The sequence below is a fragment of the Myiozetetes cayanensis genome, unplaced genomic scaffold (genome assembly GCF_022539395.1).
Source record: "Myiozetetes cayanensis isolate MyiCay16 unplaced genomic scaffold, myiCay2020 scf4, whole genome shotgun sequence".
Lineage (NCBI taxonomy): Eukaryota > Metazoa > Chordata > Aves > Passeriformes > Tyrannidae > Myiozetetes > Myiozetetes cayanensis.
In genome coordinates, this window is record NW_026087631.1 from 58,777,811 (window position 1) to 58,805,148 (window position 27,338).

Sequence of the window (27,338 nt, forward strand, 5' to 3'; positions counted from 1 at the left end):
GCCCTAACTTTCAACAGTTGAGAACAGGCTAATGTGACCCATTTGAATGGGCACAGGGACCAGATACTGGAGATTAGAGTTTCCTTTTCAATTTGCCATACATTTTTTTTTTCAGCCTAAGGCAAGTTGCTTAATGCATTAAATGAAGAAACTTCATATTACCTATAGACCTCTTGCTACCTGTCTTATACATTTAGACCATTCAGTAGCTTCAGGTCTCTTAAACCTGCCTCTTGCATGTATGGATAACTCTTTCATGTTTGGCTAAATTTTTTTCTTCATATAAATGACAGAGGATTTTCATCTTTTCACATGGTGGTGCTGATCATGTTCAGGAAATTAAATATTTCTGTGTTGAATTCAAGTCTGCCTCAGTAAGAAAATAATATTTAAATATATGCATAATTATGGCAAGAAGAAAGAAAAAAACATGAACCACAACAAGTAGACTATATTCTACATACATACAGAGCATTCAGACTCAACTGCCAAATAACAAGAAATAATTTTACATGTAAATGTATATGTGCAATTGCGTTGGATCCCCAAACATTAAGACTTCCCTTATTACAGAATACCTGTTGTATATTAATCTCGGTTATACTTATTTCAACCTTATAGGCTGCTACCTCATTTAAATATATTTAGCATGAGCAAGTAGGCCAATAGAGGATAATGACTGTGACACTTCACAGTTAAACTCTGATGTACATGATCTAACCTTCCTTACATATTTGCACCACTAGTGGTAATAATGGCACCAATTCCACAAAGCACAAATGTCAGGTTACTGTAGAAAGTTACTATCTGTAATTTACAGTTTTGCTGAGTCAGAAGGAAGAAGCAGCAAATAAATACAATAAGAAGATATTCACAAAACACAGAACTTAAATACTCTTCATGTGGTCACATAAACACAACAGGCAGTGGTAAACCCCTCAAAACCAAATATAAGTAACAATTTTCATTAAACCAAAAGAATTTATAGCAATGATTTTACCCTATAATTCTTACTGGATATACTCCATCAATGGCATACCTTAACTTCACTTTCCTAGTTTGCTGCTAAGCTATGAACATGGATGTAATTATAGTTGTTGGCTTCTAACTCTCTCTGTAAACCATGTAGAAATAAACTGCTATTACTGAGCATACACACTATAAATAGTTTTGTTTTGACAACATAGGTAAAGGAGAAAAAAAAAGTCAAAAAAACACCAAAAGGAAAGACAACCACAGCAAAAATAAAGATCATGACAGAAAGCACATCAAGGTCACTTATGGCTTACACTAATTTGCTGCAGGTCAAAGGTTCATTACATTCACATGAACAAATGCATTCACACTTTAAAGCAAGAGGCTTCTTAAACATCTGGACTTGCTTAGATGCCTCAGATTTCTCACTTTTCAACAAATGTGTGAGAACACTACCTGCCATGAATGTTTAAATATTTACTTTGTGTAGGAAAAAAATGTCTTCAACTCATACATTTTGTAAGACACTTCTTATTTTGATATTGTTATCTGAATTAAGGCTGTGCCAGAGTCACAGTTTTGTGGTTTCCAAAATGAGCCTTTGAAGCACTATGATAGAAATATAGTCTTGTATTGTGCAATTTCTTTTCACTTCTTCTACAGAGAATTTGAACTGTCTACAAAAGAGCTGCCCATGATACCCTAACACTTTTTTTCAATAAACATTATACTAATCTTCACCATTTCTTACAAACCACCATGAACTTTTGAAATTAAATATTTAATTTAAAAGGCTATTTAACACACTACTCAGTATGATTCCTTAGACAGGGAGCAGATTACTTAAATAGGCAATCCATACACTACCGATTGAAAAACACTCCTTCCAAAGTCTATGCATTGAAGAAAAACCTGTAGTCAACATTTTTTCCCCTAATGAAAAGTCCGCCTAATTATGAATCTTTCACATTTAAGGAAAGTTGACTCAATAACCGGAGAAGATACTGAGAAGAAAAGATGCTGTAAACTTAGAGTTTGTGAATAAAAGCACCACCTTTGAACATGCTACTTTCTCAAGCTGAACTACACAGAAGTTTCATTTATATCCTAGCTTTTGCACATTGGTTAAAATATAGGTTCCTCAAGCCTTGTCTCTTAGGTTTTGAACATTATTTTATTAATTTCAGAGAGGTGAGAGAATAATCATTAAAAATTATCAGGAAAATTTACAAGAATATGCACTCATCTAGAGAAATAACATGACTCTGTCCACCAACCCTGCAGCTTCTGATAGGATGCACTGTAGGTATGTTTGCCATCTTACTCCTTCTTTTCCATTGATCTGATCACAGGAGTAGCAGTAGCATATTATCTATCATGTCACTCACAGAAATCCCAGACCATTGTCCTTGTCATGTGCAGACTGATAGTAAATTTTAAGTGCAGGGAACACAAAACATGAGTGAAATGCTAGAACAATTCTACAGTTCATCACTGGTTAGACCACCGTTGCTTTTGGACTTGAGGGAGATCTTCAACATACTAATGGCCCAACTGAGCTGCAAAGCTCTTTTGCTTTGCTTTTCTACAGCTATTTTATTATAACCTCTGTCCTGCAAGGGACAGTGAACCAATCCTCATCTCTGTCTTCAGCTGTACAGCCCAAGTAATGCAGCGAACACACACATGAAATCCCAAGACTACACATCAAATGACCTCACCACTACAACTCCACACACTCCTGCGTGTTATGAAACCAGGCCCACAGGAACTGGGAATCAATCAAGGTAAGGCAGCAGCCTATTGTTCCTTTCACACAGACTTTCATGTACAGGTCACAAAAGCTACTAAAATCCAGCTGCAGCAAGTGCTACCACAGCTATGGAAGTGTTCTCTGTTCTTACAGAGGAGCAAAGGAATTGGACTTTACTCTTCCCAACATGTCCACCATCTACTTTTGCTCTTCTTTTTTAGTTCTTTGCAGTCTTACCAATAGCCCATCCACCTTTCCACAGTGAATGCCAAGTGGACTCTTTGGCAATTCTACTTTAATTAATTCAGCCAAAGCCAAAACAGCACAGACTTGAACTGCGAGACCCAGAATACCTTAAAATTGTACTGAAGACATTTCTTTCTCCATTTCCAAAAACTTGAAGACACTGACAGTCATTAACCTCCACGCCAAAGGTCTCTTTCAGTATCTAAGTGTATCTCGACATCTGCAGTATGGCCTACAAACTTCATACAACACAGGTGTAGAACAGCATAACAACGCATAGCTACATATAGCATTTTCTCTAGAGTAAATAATAATATGCAGGAAGGGAAGAGAGACACAGTATACACAGAGAGTTGCTTTGTTAATAATCCACTTTATAGCACTAGATAACAATGGTACTATTTTGCTGTTTTCTTTTAGCCCGGATAAAATGTTTCCTTAGAGTTTTCTTTAACAGTCATGAGATTATCACAGTTGGTGCAACAGATGTTGGTCTCTAGGAAGAATGGCTGATCCTGTAAAACCTGCTTTCTCATGTGCAGGCCCTTTGAAATCAGTGGGATTTATGTAAATAGGGATTTGCAGGATTAGGTCTACAGTCTAGAGAGTCTGCAGTACTTCAGTCATATCTGTTCTAGTTTTGTTGCCTGGGAACCCAAAACACCAGAATAGCTTCTGAACAGGCCAAGCATCCTTTACAGAAGCAGTATGAATATGAACACAGACCTTGTAACATGAATTCAGTATTATGACTTTAAATTACTGTAAAATAACCCCTCCTGAGACAACTGAGGTGCAAAGAAACTAGACAGGATCCATATTAATCTACAAAATACAGAAGAATGTCCCTCACATTTACAAAACTGGGGAAAGGAAGAAAAATAAATTAAGATTCTTTTCTCCTTTCTTTGTTTTCATTTTTTCCAAATGGAACACAACATTCGATATGCATATTTTCTTCTCCCAGCATGCAGAGCCACAAACATTCTGTATACAGTAACTTTGGGTTGCCATGGAGACAAGAGAAGAGAGACTACTATTCAGAAGTCAACAGACCTGTCTAGCGCAGGGGTTCAAAACTGGTGCTATAGGCAATGGAGATGGCATCCCCCACTGCCTGCTACTCACACCCACTCCTGAGTACTCTTCACTCAGCCCCTGCCCACTCCTCCATAGTCCCACATGTACTCTCTCACCTCACCCCCACCCCACATCCCCAGAGGCTGTGGCAAGAGCTGGGTTACTGCTGCAGTCTCCACTGACAAAGAGCCACCTAGCTCTCAAACCGTGACAGACTCCAAAAAAGCTGATAAGTGTTAACTGTCTCTGTGGAGATGCTCCACGAAGAAAGGAAATGCTGGCACATTTATTCATCATCTGTGATGTCTAGTGCAGCAGTTATTCTGCCACCCAGCTGTCTGCCACAAAGGCAACAAGAAATATGTCAGCACGGCACTGGTGAGGTCTCACCTATAATCCAGTACTCAGTTTTGGGCCCTTCACTACAGGAAAGACATTCCAGAGCTGAAGCAAGTCCAGAAAGAGCAATGGAGATGGTGAAGGTTCTAGTGAAAAAGTCCTGTGAGGAGCAGCTGAGAGGGCAGGGGTTCTTTAGCTTGGAGAAAAGGAGGCAGAGGGGAAACTTCAGTGCTCTCTATAACTACCTGAAAAGAGGCAGTAGAAGGGGACAGTCAGTGCCTTCTCCCAAGTAATTTGTGACAGGTCAAGGGGCAATGGCCTTGAGTTGTGCCAGGGAAGGTTTATATTGGTTATTAGGAAAAGAACTGATCACCAAAAGGGGTGTAAAGCATTACAGGCTGCCCAAGGAAGTGGTTGAGGTGTCCCTGGAGGTGTCTAAAAGACATGTAGATGTGGTGCTTAGAGATTAGTGGTGGACTTGGCAGTGCCGGGTTAGCAGTTGCATATGATGATCCTAGAGGTCTTTTCAAAGCTAAGTGACTCTAGGATTCTATGTGACACTTTCAAATAGGTCATGTGTTACCAGTGATAAAGAAACCAGATCTGAAAACCAAGGTAAGGCATCTTAGACAGTAAGATACATAATAATTAGAATGCGTACCAAACATTCACTGAAACTGGAAACTGCGTATCAAACACCACATCAACACACACAGTCGGATTCATATGCATATATTAGTATTAGAAAATAAAACAAACATATAACAGAGACACGTTCAAATTAATCTGCTATGGGCGTATTTTTCCCGAGTATGTCAATATCACACTGTAGGGAGCCCATGGGAGCAGTGTACATAAAAGCAATGAAGATGCCATATGAATGCAATTTTGATGCTTTCAGGGCTCCCGTGAGCTTCCTTAGACCTCACCATGGTATCTTTACTTATCGCTGTGTTTGTGTAGGCAAACTTCAGAAAAATCAAACCTAAGAATTCTAGAGCCTTTTTGCAACTTTTATGCAGTGTGTATATTAATCATTATATTACGTTCTGTACTCCCGGGCAGATGGAGCTCGTTAGCCCTTAAAAGGCAACCCATCTACATCCTGAGGACCTCGCTGCCACCGTCCAAGCTCGCTTGGCCCCGGCAGATGAACCTTAGGATTAAAGGGTGGGCTCAGTTCCGCGCACACTGTGTCTCACCTAAAAAATCCAATGCGCAGGCGTTGGATGTAAAGACCTTCCCCGGATCTTCACTCGCGAAGACTGGCCATTATATTATATTACGTTCTGTTCATTTTGACACCTGTTTCCAGGGCATTTACAGTAAAAGCCAAGAACTTCATAAATACTTGCTACAATAAAACTGTCACTATTCACTCTTTCCCAAAATAAAAACTACAACTATTACTATTCAGTAGTCATATCTACATGATCTAATATTGATGCCTTGTAGTGTCTCAACTGCATTTGTTAGTCTCAGACACGAGTGCCTATCAATGGCAAGAGAAGCGTTATGAGCACAGAGAAGAAAGAGTATCTTGCCATAATGTGGAACTTAAGGAAAGATCGACATATAGCCCTCTCACGAGACAGAATAGGGTCTATTTTAATGTTCATCCTACTGTGAAACACCTCAGCAAGCCCAAGTTAGGAATAATATGACTTGAATTCTGACAAGGTCAGACTGGTCGGACTATATTTAAAACACTTTTATCTTACTGCAATAGGATAATGTGTTCTAAGGCTATAGACCACAGGAACATAAGACTCTTCTGCTGATTTAACCTAGGCTCAGAAGCTAATGCTCTGTACTATGCTTCAAGTTAATTACCGCTGAACAATGCAAAACAGCACAAAACTCCAACACAACACCAAGAGAATTAGTATGGCCTTCTGATCAAAGAAAACTAAGCAGGCTATGTCCAGACAAGCAATTACAAAACTGCAGATGTCAGAGAGAAAGTTCAGGTGATTTTACTTGTTCATTTTTTGTGAAGTCAAAGCTCAGAAAAGGAAGAAATTTGACTACTGCATTAGCATCATTGAACCCTGAAATTACAAAGGACATCAAGAGATCACCTGAAACACTTCTCTGCCAGACAGTTTAAGTTTAGGTGTGTTGTTTTGGTAGATGCTTCCTAGACCTGTCCTTGATAAAAACAACACTACCCTCACTATTAGAAAGATACTGATTTTTTTTCTTGAACACGTTCTTTACTGATGAAATACTGAGTCTTTACTTCTTAACCTTGAGGAAGGTTAATCAGAAAATTAGAAAGTTTCTGGGTACTTCCAAATAATTCACACTTTTTTTCTCACATACATACAGCAATCAAAACTAGACAGCATTGAAAACCATCTTTAGTCCTTTCAGTTGGATGCAGTTAGTTGCAACTTCTAGGTCTTGGTTCACACTACTGAATGATCAATATCATTATTCCACTCTGTGATGATCCTAGTCCTGAAGCTGGAATACATCTTTGAACACACATTCTTTACATCACATAAATACTGAAGGACAAACAACAGATTAATTGCTGGCCCTAATGCTGTGTTTGTGAGTGCTAAGAAGTCATTCCAAATGTTCCAAAAAGGATTAATGCAGTATAACAAGTCTATTTAATTACTGAAAGACCAGTGATCCTCATTTTACTATAAGCAGCTTTTCCTTTATTTGGAGGTTGTAAATAGAACAGAAATCATTATAGGACAACTGTAATTCTTGTCCCAGAATATCCAAGTTATATCAGCAATATAGTGAAAAAAATACATGAAAGGCTGAGGAGGACTACATACACATTACATTTGTGTATGACAATGCAAGATTAGCATCTTTTAAAATATAACAGCACTCCTCACTATAGTTAAAATGCAAAAAACATTTCTTATGCTCTATGTAACAATGTGATATGTCTCCTTAACAAAAAAAAAAAAGCAAAAAAAAAAAGCAATTAAGCCAGTTAAGTAATTACATATAGCTTTAAAAAAACAATTGCCTTGGGTTTAAGAAAACCATCAGAGTCCGTGACTTCTACAACATAAGCCTTTACAGATGACTGAACTACAGTGAACCCACCAATGAATGCATATATGGTAAAATCACAACTTGATATAGTTGAAATTATGTGTCTGAATCTAGACAGTCCAATCAATTTTCCAATTCTCCTTTCTGCACAAGCTGGTTATTCTTTAACTGGAAGATAAACAATAGAATAAGTTTTGATGTTAACCCTTGGTTCACTGTAAGCTGCACTGTTTCGGTATCAGCTAGGGAAAGTGCATTGACAGGCTTCTTTTTCATAAATTATTGTCACTTCTCACTCTGAGAAGCAGACAGTAATTTTGTAGGTGTTGTTATGGCTAATTCATTATCAACCCTGAAATATCATCATAAAGGAAGGAATGAGGAAAGCAGTGACTTAAGGAATAAAAGTAGAGGGCACACTGGGTCCAAAAAGTACAGGTTACTAATAAAGTATTTAGGAGTGTTTCAGTACAATCAGTGGGAGTTCCAGGCAAAGGTAGGCCCTCTAAGATACATCTCTGGACTAACCCCATCAGTTGCCTCACAGATCAGATCTGCCCAAGTCTGAGAGATGAAACTGGATGCCCAGCATATTCCAGACACAGGCACACTGTATATCAGCTTGGGTTTCATCTCACACCTCACCAAAACTCCTGATCATCCACCTTGTGCACAGGGCCACAGTGCAGGAACTTCAGCGTTCTCTAGTTTGAGCTATTGGCCCACTTGACTGAAAATCTGTGATCAGAGTGGAGGGAAGGATGACTGACCTCAAAGGCCACCCCTGCAGCACTGCAGATGCCTCCTCTGTGGTTGAACATACATACAGTTGCCCCATGATGAGTGTTTCTTTTATCTTTCCGTCTGAAGTATTTTTTCCTTCACTGTCTCAGGGCAAGGAAATTAACAGAGCTCTCTGAGCCACCAAAGCCATGTCCCACCTTCAAGGGCCAGCCCTGCCCAGAGCTCCTGCTGAATGAAGCACAGGTGACATGAGGAGTGCTCCCACCACAGACCAGGTCTCCTGTGATGGGCCAACCACTGTGCTGTTTCTCTCCAACACCCTCTCCCACAAAGCAGTACCACCTCAGGGCTTTCAGTGCAGGAATGCTTTGTGCCGGCCCTCCCTGCTTGGGCAAGTTTCTTCCGTCTGGGCATGAGAAAACTGGGTACAACATTTTTTTACAACACAGAGGCCACTTGGGGGCTGGGCACTAGCACATGGATTTTTCTTGCAGTGAAATACAGGAGGGCTGAATTTTTTAGGCAGTACATTACCCCAGTATTTCACAACCCTTGCTGGGGCAGCACTGAAGTAAGTTATGTTCTCTCTCTCTGGGACCAGAGACACAGAGAGATTAAGTAACATGTCTGAGGTCACCAGGGAGCCACAGCAGGTCTGGGGACCAGGACAAAGATTTTGAAGTCTTTACATCAAAACATTGAGACATATTTTACACTGTCATCACTGTGATAGTATTCAAGCTCCTTGCACCAGCACTCTACCCTCTTCCTTCAGAGGAATATAAAACTGCAATTAAAAATCATAACTACATTGCAGATTTTCACACAGAGAGAAAAGGTTTGGTCATCTACAAGTGCATGGGAATGCTGTATGCACACAGACAATCTGTTTTTTTTTTTTTTCCCCAAGAAAAGAAAGAATAAGTCTGCAAACAAATGAGGTGTACTACAGAAATATAAACCTGATCATATGCTGCAGAAGTCAGTGCATAGTGCTGTGAAAGGATACAGGTTTTAAAATATGTCAATTTGTGTGAATAAATCTATTCACATCAGCAAAGTTTAAGGCTGAAGCCTTAAAATAAGAACATATCAATTATCTGATGACATTGGATTACAAATTTACTTGTTTTATAGTAGTACAAGTACTAGCCTTAACCCAGCTTTCTTAACCCAGCAAGGTTGTATCATGCCAGTTTTTCAGTAAATCCAGTCACTGACTTCAAAAGACATTACTTCCTAAAACAGTGCCACAGTGCAGCAGACGATTAGATATAATACCCACCTCAAAAAACTAAACTGTCCTAGCAGTCAAACTATAGGCAATTACAGGAAGAAGAAAACCTGTATCAAGAAGCTGACACTAGCATCAGGGATATTGACAGTAGGCAGTCTGTCAGGACAATGGGCCAATGACTCGCTCACAGTAAGAGTAATTCTTAAGAACAAGTAGCTTACCCTAGAAAGAATGCATTTCACAATTAAAAAGAAAAAAAAATTATTACAAAGATTGTTCTTTCTCCCCTTTTAATAATTTTAGATAGTGCATCAAGCATAGTGAATGAAGTCCTTTGCTGTAGAGATCATGCTCTTGAATACAGTCTTGGTCTTTTAGAAATTGATGTTTTGGTACTAAGGAAATCAGTAGCCACTTATGACATTGACATGAAACAATCCTCCATTTCATGCCTCAGAAATTATTTGATCACTCTTTTTTCCTAAAAATTGAAGCAGTGTACATAACCATTAGAATTTCATCTCTAAATATTTTCAAAGCAGAACCTTCCTCTCAGCACATCGCACTCAAACAAAGGTCACAATGAAATGGGATTGACTAAGACTAATGACGTTTGCCCTCAAAAAATGTAGTGACCCCATGCACCTTAACAGAGCAGAAATGCACAGCAGCCTGAAAGAGGATGGAGTTTTCTTCCAACTCCTAGAAATCCCCACACCACTTCTTCTGCTCTGGAGGACAGTCAATTTGTCCCCATCGCTGTCAGCAGACAAAAGGTGGTGACATCAGGAGCACATCCAAAGAAGGACACAGCTGCTCCAGAGAGACACTGTAAAACCCGCTAGGCTGTAAATTTGGGGCCAAAGTCTTCTTGTCAGCAATTACCACAAAGAACCGGAAGAAGTGGCATGGCTGCTGAACAATGGAGAGGTCAAGCAGTTCGCAGCCATTTCATGACCCAGACAAGTCAAGGTCAAGAGATTCAGGTAGCAACTTTGCCTGGGCATGAGTTACAGCACAAATGAATTGTTTTAACAAATCAGCTTTGGTCAATTAAACCTAACAAGACCCATTGCATTACATAGCAGGGTTCTTGACACTAAAGCCAGGAGCTGAGGCCAGCCTCATAAAACACGTGTTTTAACATGGCATAACAAATTTAAGGTAATCCTTTCAGAAACTGCAGATGTCAGAATAAGTTGTCTTGACTAGGAGTGGTTTTCACACTTTTAAGTCAGGGACACTGGTGTGTAGTCAACCTTTCAAAAAGTCCATCATCATTTTCAATTGCATTACTCATGCAATGGAAAATTGATGCTCCAGTAAATGTACCTGCTATCTCTCAGATTCAAGGCACATCCATAATAATCTTCTAAGCATTTCCCTGTTAGTCACTTCGTAAAAAGAGTTTGGCATTTTAGGCAAATGCAATTAACAAGCAAAAATACTCTGCATTTTTATTACATTTAATTTCTAAAGTCAATGAGTTGTAATTACTGGATTCTAATGTGTGCAAATTCATCTGTTTCTATTTTAAAGACAAATGTATAAGTCCTATGACATCACAGAACATAGCTTGTGAAGAATGTGGCAAGATAATTGACTAGAAATTCAAATACAATGCTAGATTTAAGATAATTACTTCATAATCATCCTTCACTGGTTTAAATTCATCCTTTATAAAAATACATATAGTAATTCAAGTTAATATAGCTTGAAGATCAGGAAATCAAATACATAAACAATAGGTTCAAGACATGAATGTTTTAAATTATCAATTGTCAAAAAATTGCAAATAATATATGGTATATTTCTTGTGCACAGTATTCTCATCAAACAAAAAACACAAAATGTTTTTCCTAATTTCTTGACAGATACCCTAAGTTTCTCAGAGTATACTAATTGTTTGTTTTTGCATTTGGCTTTCCTGTTCACTCCCTAAGGAAGAAAATGGCAATTGTTTTGTTCAATTTCTGTATTTTTTCCGTAGGAGAAATAGTTAAAACAGCACTTACAGCCACAGAGATGGCTTTAGTGAAGGTGACTTTACAGAAGAATACTGGAAAACATAATGTGTCCCTTCTGTTCTGGAGATAGTGTTAAAAAGTGAAAAGTTTCTCTGAGGGAAAAGAATACTTAATGATTGAAGTGGCTTTAGCTAAGCTTTCACACCATGCCTTCCCTGGTGACATATCACAGCAAGTTCTCCTCTATTTCTTTTAAAAAAAAAAAAAAAAAAAAAAAAGTAGTTTAAACAAACACCATAGGCAATTAGGAGCAAGCTAATGTTAAAATGACTCTGAGGTCCCTATAATTTTAAGTCACCTTGAAGAAGGGTCTGGGAGCAAGCAGGATGTAACACACAGGAGTCATAGGACATGACAGCAAAAGCTCTGGTCCTCAGGCTAGAAGAAAGCATTCAAAACACTATTATTGATAAACACACTTTAGACTATCACCTCTTCCTCAAAATGCCCCCAAAAGCCAAGTCTGAAGTACTTGTTTCCTGCCACTTTCTTTGTGGGGAAAAAAACAAAGACAGAACAAAAGTCAAATGCCAATAACAATGTGGTTAAGAAAAGCTAAAGAAATATATTTATGTAAAATCAAAAAAGCCCACTATACTTCAGAAAAGGAAAGAACCTCTCTCAAAGGAGAGCTTGGTGGAGAGAGACTGTAAACAATCTTTTAGCTTCACACACAACTCACTGCTCCCAGACATTATAGTATACACACTGAAATTAACTCTGTTTTCTCTTACACAAAGCTAATAATCTAAGATTTACTCCCTCTTTACTAGCTTCTGAGCCTTTACAACCTCTTCTAACTCAGGCCTCGCTGCCCTGAGCCAGGTTTTTGGCAACAACTTCTAAAAATTCCAACAGAGTTTAAAAACGTAAAACTAAAAAAGAGATACAGAGTAAAATCATTAAACCTCCCTATAACAAATTACATCTTGATTGACATCTATCAAACAAATTGACTAATCACACAGACCTTTTTCTCTTTTCTCATTCACCTCCTATCTGGAAAGTGGTTCCAGATAAGGAGTCTTTTCCACCCCACAATGGAAGAAGCAACCCTATTCAGTTAAGATGGGCATTTAAATTTATCTTAACATCATCCTAACGTGAGCAATTACAGCAAAGAAACATTTCACTTTGCTGCAGAGACTGTATGTAATGCTTTAGGAAGCCTCTTGAATTACTGTGTTCAGCACTGCTAGTCTGCTGATCCAAGGACCACAGTTTTCAGGGGGCCACTCATCCTTAATATAACGATGTTACTACACTGGCAGCAGGGAGGAGGGGAAGGAAAAAGCAGGGAAGAAAGGAAAGCTAGAAAAAGAAGTGAACTTGATAGCAAACTCATGCAATTAACTTTAAAATCCAACTTGTAGTATTATTTAGTGTTTAATTACTTTAATGAAATTTTCACAGTTACAGTGAATTCAATATGCATGAAAATTTAAGAAATTTAAAATATAAAATTCTGGTTTTGTTTGAAGTATTTTGTTTAAGAAATGAGGCCCTTATTTATAGTTTAGAAATATTCTTTTTGTTCACAGTATTGTTTCTCTGTCTAAACTATGGTGAAGCAAAAATCTTCTGTTTCCTTTTCTATTTATAACTTTTTGCTGTCAAACTAAATGTCATTCATAAATTAACACTGAGCTCTAAATTTTCAGCTAATTGCATAGAATTTATTTAAACCTAAATCTCTTTTGTCTTAACCCAATTGCTGTTATTTAACCCTACGAAAATTACTCATTTTAGTGTATCAGGTAAGAAAATCCCGAATGAGGTAAATGCTTCTTCCTAGAATGTATATATATTTAATTCTTGTTGGCAACATTAAAATTAAAAAATTCCCTTTCCTTTCTTGTGAACATGTCACATGACCTGCAATCCTGCTCTGAGAAAAACTAAAATTAAAAAGAAAAAAAAAATTTGAATTCCTCAGATCTACTGTTTGAATGTCAGTTCACACATAAACATTCTGAAAAACGAATATAAGTAACCTTCCAGAATGTTTCAGTATCCTACCTCTTCATGAACAAAGTATCTATAATAATCAATGGAAAAAACATTATTATGCCCACATATAAACTAAATTAACCTGCATCTCATAATGGCAAATGACTTTCTTCCTTGTAATTTTCAGTACAATAGAGACAGTTAACAAAATAGTTATCCAAAATTTTACATTAGGAAACTAGAAATAAATATATAAATAAATACAGTGTCTTTTCCAGTTTAAAAGATTTTTTAAAATTACATTTTCTGCATGCCTGAATAGACTGGAATTGCCCAGAGTAATTCAGTTTTAAAAAGGTTTACTATTCCTCATGAGATTTTTAAACTACAAAAAGCTCTTCTCATATTAGACCAGCTAAAACATAAACTCATACTTCTGTTTTTGCACTGGCTTTCTGATTCAAAATTGAGATTTAGCACAGGGAAATCAGCAAGGCATTTCACTGTACAAGTAACAAGGTCCTAGAGCACCTAGATGCCTGTAGGTACAGGTAATAATAAGCTCTATTTCCTGTTGTTCCTGCTGTAACTCATAATATGCTGTGTAAACTCCAACAAATCACCTTACACCTTGACATATCCTTCTGCAAAACAGGTAAAATGTTCTGCTGTGTGTTCATAGGTATTCAGAAGGAGGCAAATCCTTAGATTTAACAGAAGTAGGAACAATCAGCAATTCAACAGACTGACTGATTCTCTTAAGCCCATAATTTTTTTTATTTATTGCCCGTGGAAGCATCAGTGCACAGAAAAAATGCAAACCCTCATCCAAAATCCATCTGGACAATGTGACACTACTTAGGCACATGAACATAATATGACTTAGTCAGAAGCTGCTTAAAACATGATTTTGAATATGATCTTGGGTGGAATTCCATGTAGTCACAACAAACTAACCAAAATCATTTTATTTACCATGTTAAAACATAGAAAGAATTGTTATAACATGTCTATATAATAAATTTCCTGTACTTTCTAAATGAAAATTAAAGAATAATGTGAAAACAACTATACAAACCTCTTTCAAAATTTGACCTCCATACAGAAATACATTCACAAGGTTCAAAAAGCTTAAAAAAAGATCAAGCCATTGGTAAACCCTCCCACTTCTGCAATTCATATGTATTACGTTCAAAAAAGAATTATAATTCCCTCTGGAAGGAGGGCACGTTTTTCAAGTAAGACAAGGTGCACATGTTGCCAGGACCATCTGAAGTGGAAAAGCAATATCCACACTTGGTTAGGGATTGCCAGTTTGCTGGCATTCAGCTGGGGGGCAGAAGTTTCGGCTCAGTGCGGCTGCAGCACCCTGCGCCCCCACTGGGATCACCTGCAAACGTGCTTTTTATGAGTGCAGAGCACACCAAAAGCAGGGTATGCCCGTTCCCCTTGCCTGCACCCCACTAGTGGGGGGCATGAGACCTACAGCAGGGCCAGGGTACAGCCATCCCCACACCCGGCACCTGCCAACCTCCCGGCAGCAGCGGGGGCAGCACAGCAGGAGGGTCCTGAACACAAAGTTCTACCCATGGCTGGCTGGTGCCTTCGTTCTTCTCTCATCTCCTTTCTCTTGCTTTCTCTTTTTTTTTCCTGGCCCAGCCCCCTCACTTCAATCCCCAAGAGACAGGACACAGTCTGGCGACTCAGGGACTCACGTAGGCCAGGCTTCCTTCTGTGCAGCCCTTTGGGTAGAGCTGCTAATCCTTCTTATTAATTAACAAGATAATAGCAGTTAACCGGAAAGCAATATTAGTGCTAACTATCTAGGAAACTTCCAACAGAAACGATTTATTCTTTTTGCCAATTTCCTGGTAACAAAGTCATGCAGCTGGAGCTGTGGCAGCATCTTGATGGTTTAAGACACTAAAAAACCAAGAATGCCTGAACAGTTCGGGACTAAGGACATCTGTGTCTGTTTTCTGCTTCACTCCCTGGATAGTTTAAAAGATCCTCTCCTACCTCGACTCCAGAGTTTATTAACAGCTGGGAATGTGGGCTCCCCCAATTATATCACCCTTACATAAGGACAAAGGAGAGTGTAAACAGTAACATGACTGATCAGAGAAACATAGTCTGAGAGGCACATGCACTAAAAACACTTAAAAATGTTAACATTTACATGTACCATTGCTTCAGCACTTTAAACTCACAAAGCATTTCTCAAGGTCTACTGTGCTTCATTCAGTATATGCTGAAATACCTAACACCAAGTTAGGATTTTATTTTTGCTGCAAAAATAAAAGTAGAAGAGGTGATGCAGGATTTAGGGATCCTGCAGACCAGGCACATTGCTATAGATATCTTATGTTTTAGAAAAAAAAAGTAAGGCAATTTTTAATTTTTTTTTTTTTTAATTACTGTAAGAGTAAGTAAAACATATATCAGAAGAAGGGATTTATATTATCTAGGTTCTGTTGCAGCAAACAAGTACTGCAGCTTTCATTCACTGATTGTCAAAAACTTTCCAATGTGCCCACTGCAATGCGGATGCCAACCAACGAATCAAAGGCATTCAGCAACTAGACAAAGAGGGTCTGATGCCAACCTCGGTGCCACTGGCAACCATTATTGGCATCAAGCACATTGTCTGCCTTTTTTTTCCCTTCTCCTGGCACTCAACAAACAAAATGGCGGTTCTTGTAGCAACGGGAACACAGCATAAGCGCTGCACTGAATCAAATACCATCAAATGATTTTATGGACTGAAATACCAAACGACAGACACTCTCCGATGCCTGACAGGGGGGAAAAAAAATAAAAATAAAAAAGAGATACTTCTGTCAATAAAAACAGCACTCATGCCATTTTTGAGTTTGGGGTTTATAAAAGCTCTTTGTGGGACATACACACACACTTGATACACACAAGAAGCAGAGCCCCATAGAAGTGTCTTATGATCAAGAATTATTTTGACCTTAAACACTGATTACAGTATATACTTCCCATTTTCTTCCTCCATTTCAGTCAAAGCAGCAGCATCACAAGGTATGACAATCCCCCCTTTTTTTTTTTCAAGATGTTAAATCACAAGAACACAGCAGAAAGAGCATAGAGGGGAAAAAAAAGATCTGAATGTTGAGATAAGCAAAAAGTAGAATCAGGGAAAGTTGGTCAGTGACAGAACTTCATAGATCAATCCTAATCTCTTCTTTCAAGGGAGATATGGAAGTAGCAGCTCTTTTTGTTAAGAACTGAAAAGATTATTGACACTTCTAGATCTGGAAATTGTCAATATATTGTAACATTACTCTGCACTGCAATGCGGATGCCAACCAACAAATCACAGACATCCTAGGCTAAACAAAGAAGGTCTGATGCCAATCCTGGTGCCACTGGCAACCATCACTGGCACTCAAACTATCCGTCCTCCTCTTTTTCCCCTAATCTTCCTTTTTAAAGCAACAAAAAAGCAAACTACTTGGCCCCTTTATTCATGTTATGCGCTATTTCCTTCATCATATTTCGTTCAGGGATTTAATTGTTTCAATGTCTCCGCTTAGTTTTTACATTATAATATTAGGTATGTTTATATCTTTGGAAAGATAAATAAAAGACAAAACAACATATGTATAATGCAGCATTTTGGTTGACTTCATGCTTATCTTTCACAAAGCCTAGCGCTCTTAATCAAGTGCACTACAAAGTGCCACAATTAACTTGCTGTCAATGACTATAGAGAATCAAAGTTTGAAAAAATGGGAAAAAAATACATAGATAACTTAGTATGACTTCTTCAAGAAGAGCGCCAACAGATGTTAGTAGAAGATTTACTGTAAAGTAGCAAGACAGATACAAAATACATGCAGTTTATAGTAAACAAAAGGGTCTCCTAAGAGTGATCTGGTATATAGAAATTAGCCAGCTTCATCTTCCAGTATAGTCTCAAAGTACCATCATGTAACTTTGAAAGCTATAATATTACAGCAAGCTTATCTCACTCATTTCTGATTAGACAAGTGTTTTAAATAAACTCATATTCTCAATCCATTTAAATCAATAAAATCAGCTATGCCCTGCAATTCCTTCTCCCACTTCAGGTTACTAGGTTCCAACAACTTGTAAGTCGACAGTGTGTTAAGAGTACTCTAACCCCAGATTCTTCGGCTCAAGAGCTGCTAATACAGTTTTGCCTCCTTTTGCAGTTTTGACTTTTAGAAACAGGTAAATCCATAAAATTAATCAGTAAGCTATGCACTATATGCATTCAAAATATTATTTGGCTTTTTTTTTCAAAAAAGGAGTTTAAAGGTACAAATTATTTGTAATTAAGCTATGTTGTTTAATGCTATCAAAGAAATCTTTCTTCCTATCAGATTTACCAGATTCTGTAGCTACTTAAAGTTGCTGTAAAATATCTAAATGTGTTTGCTGCTGTGGAGACAAAACCCACAAAAAATACAAGTAAGAGAGGGGAAAAACCAATACTTTTTTTTTCATGACAAATAGTCCAAAAAAAAGAACCTGATTTATATGATCACTTAAACAGTGCTCCACTCGCATGAGCAACTGCTAAAAGAGAAATTCACTTAAAACAAAAAGATTGTGTTTTGTATCCATTCTTTGAAAGAATAAACACCAAATGAAGACTTGCAATTTTACTTTTTTGTTACTAACAAAATCAATTCCATTTGTTTTCCAGTTAAATCTTGAAGTTATTTATTGGGCATCAGATAACAGCCTGCCATCTGCCCTTCTGCAGGCCATTTCTGCCTACTACCAGGCCAAGTAGTGAAATGGCCCCACTATCTGCGGACAGTCAAACTTTCCATAGATCTGCGGCTAAAAAATAAATGCTTTCTTACTGCTGATCAATCAGCAGTACAAAGACACCTAGAAGACGGTATCATCACCAGAAAGAACCAAAATGATTCCTAATTGAGAAAACATATTTCAGAAGCTTTAGCATCAGAGAAAAAAAAAACCCACCTTTATCAACTTACAGCCATTTACAACTTTAGGGAACGTGCCTATGAGTATTTTTATTGAATATGCAATATGACTAGTAGGTTTTTGCCCTTATACATGATTATCAGAAGCCCTGTTTTTATTTGCATCCTGCAGAAACTGAGTTTAAGAAGCTTTTCTATAAAGCTCCTGCAATTTTGCACATTTCAATTACCTGCCAAATGAAAGTATCTGAATGTGATTATGAATATATACTTTACATAGAAAATTATCTCAAAATATTATGACCTGGATCTTTGTTTTAAAGCTTACATAGGTAAGATAAGTTAGTAATGTAAAATATTAATAAAACTTTAGGCATGCTGTAATTTTGATTCTATTTGGTATTTACAAGAAATATATCTGTGCCAAAGTATTTTCAAGTTTTGTTTTATAGGCTTGAGAAAGTCTACAGTTGCTCTTCCATGTGATAGCAGATTCATCAGTTTAAGGATAACTTCCTGATTATTTGTAACTACAAAGACAGTAATAAATATTTGTAGTATGTGTAATTGCACATACCTTCATCTGTTAATAACACTACTGTAGAGGTTGGTTTTGGTGTTTTGGTTTTTTTTTAAAAAAGAATGTTTTCTGAAGTCATAATTATATATTTCCACTTTTTGACCAAAAAAAAGGCAACTTCAGTGGAATGAAAGTACTTACTGTCTTGGTATGGGTCTCTCTTGAAAGAGAACAAGGCACGTATATCAAACATGCATGTCACTTACACGTTTGTAGGAATATGTGTGTGTTTAAGTATATCTGTATACATGCTGATTTACAAATGGGTATGTACCCACATTACATCTGCAGACCACAGAATAATGTTCACTGGAAGCCAGCCCACAGGGGAAGCAGGGCTACTTGGAATCAGAGTTTGACATACTAACATAGAAATATGACAATCTGCTTCCTACCTTGCTCCTGCACGTAGTATGCCAAAAACAAATCAAGCTCCTTGACTGATACTGTTATGTGATGTGGCTGGACGCAAAGTGCTGGATTTGTGCAATGTGGGGATTTCATGAGACGTTCTCCATCCGTACTTTCCAAGGGGATGCCTTTGAACAGGATCACCATGACTAGATCCAGACGCCAGACTTTGTCAGCCTGTCTCAGGCAATCGATTCTCCTAATCTTGCCCTTCTGGTCAGGATTGGACAATACACAGCATGGGTGCTTCTTCCCAGTCACCGTGAGCACAAAATCCTCCCGGAACTCTTGGCGAATATCTTTGCGCAGCTTGGCCAGGAGTCTGGATGCCCACTTCTGTTTAATTTCAGGCTTTTCACTAAGTAGCTCATCCTTGACTGCTCTTTCCTCATCCTTTGACATTCGTTTCTCATGTTTTTTAAAGTACTTGCGTTTTCGAGCCTGAAGATTGAACCAAGTATAGGCAATTGCACGGACATGTGGAAGAAGTGCCTCAATGAACGGGTGAAATTCATCCTGTGGAAAGAAGTGAAGGAAAAAATGAAGAAGAGAAAAAGAAAACTGAAAGTCATCATCTCATAACTGAAGCAGTATCAAGAAAGGTTTCTGAAAATCTTCAAGTGAAATACAAGACAAAGAGAATAAACACTTAAAAGTTACGCAAATTTCTGCATAACACCTTTTATGAAATTACTACTGTTGTCAGGCAGCAGGCGAGAACTGCATAGAAAATCACATTTTCCCCATATTTCATTCTTTGAAAGAACCATGTGAAGATTTTATTTTATATGCCTCCCCTCACTTCATCCCACAATGCTGCAGAGACTACATAATTTAAAAGCGATGCTACCAAGATGGTTTTTTTTTTTTTCTAACATCTAAATATCTGAGTGAACAGCTAACATCAAGAAAAGTACCATTGCACAAAGAGGACACTATACGGTTTTAAAAAATCTGAGAAAAAATGGTCAGAATGCTGAGGCGAATGCCACAGTTCATTTCTCTTCTCTGTGGCACAGAAACACAAAGCATATACATGCTCAGTGTAATGCCACAGAGTTCCCGCTTTTGGAGCATGCTCTCAGCAAGAGACTGCTGGTGGCACAAAGAGCATGCGCCATTAAACTTGATCCATTTTCTTATCAAACGTCCAACATTCCAGCACTGAAACAGCACCATTCCAGTGGTGGTAACTAGAGAAACCAGTATACAGTAAGGGAAATCAGGCAAATGACACAACGTATCATATACAAATCCTGAATAGAAGCTTCTGCACTTTCAGCTCTTTGGGCTTCCCTCCCACCATCCCTCAAACTCTGTAAAATTAGAGTATATGAAAGTGAGAAGAAAAATTACATTTATGTCCTTCCGGCAGCTCCACTGTGGGTTATGAAGCCCCACGGAGTCAGTTAATTTGTTAACTGATCACATGAGTGTGGCAATTATTCTAAACCCCTTAAAAATCAATCTGAGGTGTACAATGAAAAATGGCAACTTGGCACAAACTTTGCATTCTTTGTGTTTCCGCATGCTGTGGCAAAGAGACATTACGAGTCCACCGCTGGTCAAATGCTGCTTTTATTAAATCTGTGCAATTTATTTACAGTTTCAAAATATCCTTTTCTGTCATTTGGCTTCTCCTGCAAGTTCTTATCTTCTGCCTAGTAGCAACACGGATTGCATTAAGGAGGTAATGCTTAGTTGTTGTCTACAAGTACATCCTATAGCAATTTAATTCATTTGATTTGTCTGCCTAAAGTACCATCCTACACATCTATGTTAATACCTAATTAGACTTTTCCCAAAAACTTCTTTTCCATGAACAAATCTGCTGTTTAAAACAGTGCAATCCACTTATCAAACACTACTGGATTTGGATTTGGAAGGAAGACCTTAGGGGAGGTATCTTCCTGTGTGCAGGCATATTTAGTTTTAAATACCATGCAGATTGCTCATCATACTGAGTGGCATGGTGCAATCAAACTAAAACTGAATCTTTTTTTATGTAATTATATTCAAGAATACAATTAACAAACTACTATTTTAGTTACGCTGCTAGACAAGGAATGAATTATGTTTAATCAATAGGCTGATTAACTCCATTAGGTAAAAATGATGAAAGTATAACTAATGGTCTCAATTATAGAGTGCAGACTGCCATTGTAGAAGCTTCAGGCAAAGGATTTCATGTTTAAATCTTCAAACTTCAAACGAACTTCAAAATTTCCTGAATGGTAAAAAAACCCACTAGATCTAGTTACCTCTCTTCCGTAACTGTTCTCAAATCAATCAGAAAACAACAGAAAAGATGCAAGCAGTCTACCTATGATCATGTTCTCTTCACGGGGGGGAAAAAAAGAAAAGAAAAATGAGGAAAAAAAAGAGCAGAGAGACAATATAGGAAGATACTTCAGGACATAAACAATTACATTACAATATGATACTTAACAAAGACCCACAGAGGCAACAGTTAAACTGATTAGTAGTTTCCAGCACAGATTTGAACAATTCTGATCCTATACTGGCACATAAAACTAGGCCGTGGAAAGAGTTAAACCACAATCTGTTCTTTGTGTGAGAAGGCAGTACTGCTCTGAGTAACCACAGCCCATGATAAGACTTCCCTATCTTCATATGCTTTCAGATGCCATGCTTTTTTTTCCCTTAATTATAACTACTGAATAAAGTTTATTTTTTCTTCAATGGAAGTCATCTTAATTGAAGTTTTCAAATAATAAAAATAAATTTTTGAAAAATGAATGTAAGCATAAAGACTGCACAGTGTTAAATCCTTGCAATTCATTTTCGGCTGAATAAAACAGATTTACTACAGACTTTGAAAATTCTAACAGCTGGGGCTAAAGGTGGGGTGAAGGCAGGTGACTGAAGAGCTTTGGGAGAAATTAATTTTTGTCTCAGTACAATGATTTCCCGTACATCTAAACAGACGTCAGCATTTAGAACTTAAAATGGCAATAAAATAAATGTGGACATATTCTACGCTACTAGAATACTGCACATCTAGTTTTGATTTTGAAGAACAGCATCATAAACTATTTCAGAATGGCTATGCCTTGAGGTAATGCACATAGTATTACCAATAATAACTTAAAGCATTTTGCGTCTATGAAAATGTTATAGGTAAGAATTCCATGGTTTAAATTCCAATCTGTAGTGGCTGAATGTTTCCTTTTCAAAGAGGAAGGGGGGGGGGAAACAACAAACACACACCAAAAACCCCAGCCTTTTAAAAACTGTATTCAAGATTTTCTTTCATAGTATCATTAAGTCCCAAAGATATTAATATAGGTGAAAGATTGTAAAGGAGCAACATGGCAAAGAACATCCTGTTCTAAAGCAATTTTAACAGATATCTTCAAGCAATTCCTTGTGCACCTGGAGTCTTTTCAAATGAAATACTACTTGACAAGAAGTGCCCATAAAAATGACCCTAAATGAAGATTTGCAATTAATCACACACATTCTCCACTAAACTTCCTAAAAAGGCACCTACATAAATTTTTTTCCCCTTAATATTCATAGAAGTAATATTAAATTATTTCTTTTTTTTTTTTTTTATGTGGCACACATCCGTGCATCACCAAGTTGCTCTTGCAATAAAGTGATTTATGAAGGTAAGATTTTCAAATGTCACATCAAATGGCTCAGGTGAACTAATCCATACTGGCAATTTAAACTAAAATGGAAGTTACTATATAACATCTATGTAGTTTGTAAATAAAGGAAAAAATAGCAGTCATCCAATGATGATAGATAGGCCAGGTTTTCTTTTTGGAAAAGGTTAAGGGGATAGGCAGTACATTTGTCCTGTCTTCCACTTTTATAAACTTTGTATTAATTCATGGCAGTTCAAACTGAGGACTGTTCAATAAATAAACCAGTCAGAAGTATAGAAATTTTACACAGAAACCTTCATCTACTACATTTCTCTGCATGGATTTTCTCAGTGCCTTGTGGAACAATATATACGAGGAAAAGAAAACTCAACATATTCTGACTTTCCAGACTACCATAACATAAAAATAAACCTCAGCAAAAATATTAGAAGAGAGCAAGCACTAAAAGGCATGCAGTAACTGCATCCTATTCATGCCTAAGCAAGACAGATAAACGCAGTTTACACTCATTCCAAAACACAAAGAAAGAGGCATATGGGAAAGAGAGGAAGGGAGCCACCAAAATTAAATTGCATTTGGTAAGTTTTCCTCTTCCTTGGAGTTATTTTCACCTACCAAACTTTTATTGAAAATGTGATAGGTAACACCCAAAGTGCCAAGGTTTGCCTTAAAGCTGTACTTTGGATTTTAGACTTGTTTCTAAAAGGTGCTTCAGCGCTATCTCAGCACAAACTGAACTACTGCTTTCCCAAGGAGCTCAGTTCACACAGGTGTTCTGTGTTTACTTTCACCAAAATATTTTCTTCTGAACATATACTACCACAGTCAATGTGTGTTACAAGAGCCCTAGAGACAGAGATCACCATAGAGAGCAGTTTTGGCAGCACTACTTTAATGCAGTCACAACTCAAAGTGAGATGAACCAATCTTTTTCTTTAAACAAACAAAGAATGCAACATATAAATTCTCATTGCCAGTGTAATTTTAATTTTTAATTTATGTATCATTCCAAGTGGGTAGAAAAAGGTTCCAAACTAAAATCAATTTGCTGCAACTGTGTTCCATGTATGTATCACTAAGCGGGAACTGCCTCTGCTTGGCACATGATAGAGCGTGATTGTAAAATATTATGGAGAAGGTATCAACACACAAAAGCCAGGGACTGCTTGTATGTATTAATGGCTGTAGAAGCATGATGTTGTGTTTTCACATACACCTGAGTGCAGTATTTTAATACAGATTTGTAAAGAATCTATTACATACATCAGTGAGTCCAAAAAGCGAGTATATACTAAAAAAAAAAAAAAATAGCATTAGTGCAGGAAACATGAAAATGAACTACCACTGCAATAGAAATGATTGTGACAATTTAGAGTGTTTCAAATGTCAAAACTGCTTTCTGGAGTTGTACTCTGAGGTTTATACTCTGATGCAGAAGTCTTACTCCCTATCAATAATTTCACAGGCTGGACAGTCTACACAGAATTAATTTTTACTAACCGCAGATTCAGTGGTAAGTAATTATTTCTATGTGTGTACCTGTAAGCATGTGCATATCTGTTACACAAAATGCCTCTCTTTTGAAGAAGAAATATCTCAACAGCACTCTTTTCCAGCTTTCCTCCACTGCAGCTCACGTTTACTTGCTGAAAATATCCATATCTAAGTCAATCACACTTAGATGCCAAACAAAATATAAACAATAAAAAATGTGTCAGCCAAAAAACTACAGGACTGTATCCAATCACTGAATAAGCCTTATCATTGTTTCCATCTTCAATCACAATTTATGAATACTTTAGCCCTTCTGAATTGCAATGCTTTGTAACTGGGAAATAACTTAAATCATATTTATTTATTCACAGTGCAACTGTAAGTGCAACGCTGGCCGCTCTATAGCAGCCTTGCAGGAGACGTTACTTTTGCACATTTTCTGCTTCTTTAGCTATTTGTTGCACCAATGTGGAAGCAAGCAGTTATCGCTTAATCAGTTTACATCACATCCTCCTAAGACGGACTTTCACGAAAGCTGCTGAAAACTATTCCCGGGCTTTGCAGATCGGGTTTACCGTCCGGAACAGGCTCCGGTGCCCCGGCGCTCGCTCGCCGTTACCGTACTCCCTGCTCCCGCGGCACCCAGGGAACTTCTCAAACCTGCTCCCGAAACCCCTCAGGTTGCAAAACCCGCGCTTTGCCGCGGTGGGGACCCCCGCTCGGGCCGCGCCGCAGCCGCCCCCCGCCCCGCTCCGCGCAGCGCCGGCCGCCGCTTCGCCCCGCTCCCTCCCGCCGTCCCGCTGACAGCCGCCCGGGACCGGCAGGCGGCCGCAAGTGCGGTTGTAAAACCGGCTCGGTCTTTCCCCGTGCTGAGGAGAGTGCACGTTCCTCCGCCAGCACCACAAATTTAGCTGGGAGGGGGGAAAATGCCGTGCCCTTGTATAACCGAACGAGAAAACTCTGCACAGCTTCGTCATCCCCGCTTACATCGCCCTCATTGTTGGCAAACCACATATTATTAATTAAGCATAAGACGGGATTACTTCGCACCGGCGAGTTGTCGAGTTTGGTCAAAAAAGCACTTTTCCTTTCAAACTCCTTCATTAGGCTCTGCGTAAACTGGCGAGCTGAAAAGAGTGCAAATCGCTTGATTCCAATCAAATCAATACTCCTCAAACCTACTTTTTTAGCGTACTCATGCTCATCTCCAGTTTGTTAACCTTTGACTTCTTATGCACCCACAATTAACAGTATTTGTCTACTGGTGACACTTTGAATGGATCTCCCCCAAACAATGGCCTGGTACAGTTTATTTTCTAATATTCCCTCCTGAGAGAGGAGTTTGGATCTGACAAGCAGTTACAACTGTGCTTTAACCCGTTACAACTATCAACAATGACTCATTAACAACTCACATACATATAAAAATTAAAAAAAAAAAAATCCCAACACACGTAAAAATAAATAAATTAACAAATAAATTAAATAAAACGCGTCTATACCTGAGTGAGACAGATTGGAGAATACATCATGACTTCGCTTTGAGAACACGCTGCCCGGAGAGCCCCTAAGAAAAGCCTCAAAAAGGAATAATTTCATCTATTCATTTTACAGTCATCTGAGACTCAAGGAAGATGAAATCAATCAGGACGGGGCTCTGCTCTGGATCACTACAACTTCACAACAAACCCCAGTCCTCCTTAAATAGCCAAAGATTCAAGTTCACTCCGTGTGCTAGATTTCCCGGGGTGAAATCCAATCTACACTTTTAACCCTCTTGTAGTCGGCGGCTCAGGAGTCTTGCTTTTGCTGCTGCTGCTGCTGCTGGTTGTTTTGCAGATGAGGGGGGAAGGACTCGAGGGGGTGGGGGGGTGGGCGGGAGGATTTTTTTGTTTGCCTTTTTTTTTTTAATCCTTTTTTTTTTCTCCCTTTTTTTTCTTTTTTTAAGAAGTTGGTGGTGGTGCCGTAATAACACGACACTGTCACCACGCTTCCGAAAGTTCAAGGTTACAGCCCAGAGCGGAGCAAGAAGCTCCCGGACAGTGATGGCAGGCGAAACTTCGCCGGGCCGTCGGGATCGTGCCGCGAGGGCGCGCCAGGGCGGGAGCGCGCCCCGGGCGGGCAGAGCGGGCGGCGCGGCCTGCGGGCTCCTCCGGCGGCTTCTGCTCGCCCGCCCCCGCTCGCTCTGCGGGCAGCGGTGAGACTGCCTTCCAAACGCCCACCTTAATAAAAATGATCTCCTGGAAATTCAAACGATAAATCTCTCCCTGGCGCTCCCACCCGATTTGCTCTCGCCCTGTCCGTGTGTGTGTGTGTCCCCCACCCCCAATACCTCCGCCTGTCCCTCTGCAAAACTTGGAAGTTGAAAAATTCACCGGTTACACCCTCTGGACCCTGTTCCAGCTTTCTCCCCAAATGAGACTTAAGTTTTTTTTTTAATTAATTAATTACACAATCACCGCTTACACTCCTCCTACCCCTGCAAACACATTTCTTCTCCACCAGATCCCCTTCCTTTGCCCTCCCTCTGCATTCATCACCACCGAACGCTGCAGAAGGAACGAGCAGGTTTAGCAAACATCCCTCCCTCATTTTCCCGCTCTTCTGGTGGGAGAAAGTTGCGGGGGGAAGGGGGGCGGGAAGACGGCGGCGGGGGCAGGGAGGGAGGGTGGGCTGCCATCTGCGAGAGGCTGCTTTTTCTTCTCCTTTCGGGGTACGACTTTGCCAGCTGCGGCGGGGCACAGACGCCCCCGGTTCCCCCCACACCTCCCGCGGGGGACAGGAGGGAGGGCAGCCCCCTCCGCCACCCTCCCCAGAGCGGGGGACCTTGCCCCGCACCACCCGTGACTGATGTCCCCGCCTTCGCAGGCTGCGGCTGGGGGCGGCAA

At 38.9% G+C, this 27,338-nt stretch overlaps 1 protein-coding gene across 7 annotated transcripts in view; it reads right to left on the reverse strand.

The window, feature by feature from the left end:
* Nucleotides 1-26,529, reverse strand: part of NFIB (nuclear factor I B) — a 169,954-nt gene extending 143,425 nt beyond the window's left edge. For 2 of the 7 annotated variants that reach the window (XM_050328722.1, XM_050328721.1), the window contains exons 1-2: nt 25,953-26,525; nt 19,303-19,834 (exon numbers count right to left, since the gene is read on the reverse strand). In XM_050328722.1, coding sequence (XP_050184679.1) covers nt 19,303-19,834; nt 25,953-25,982 — 562 coding nt within the window. In that variant the 5' untranslated portion in view covers nt 25,983-26,525. Of the gene's footprint in view, nt 1-19,302; nt 19,835-20,235; nt 20,386-25,952 lie in introns of those variants that run through there. The other 5 variants (XM_050328718.1, XM_050328719.1, XM_050328723.1 and 2 more) reach the window with 5 other exon arrangements.
* Nucleotides 26,530-27,338: the final 809 nt, after the last annotated feature.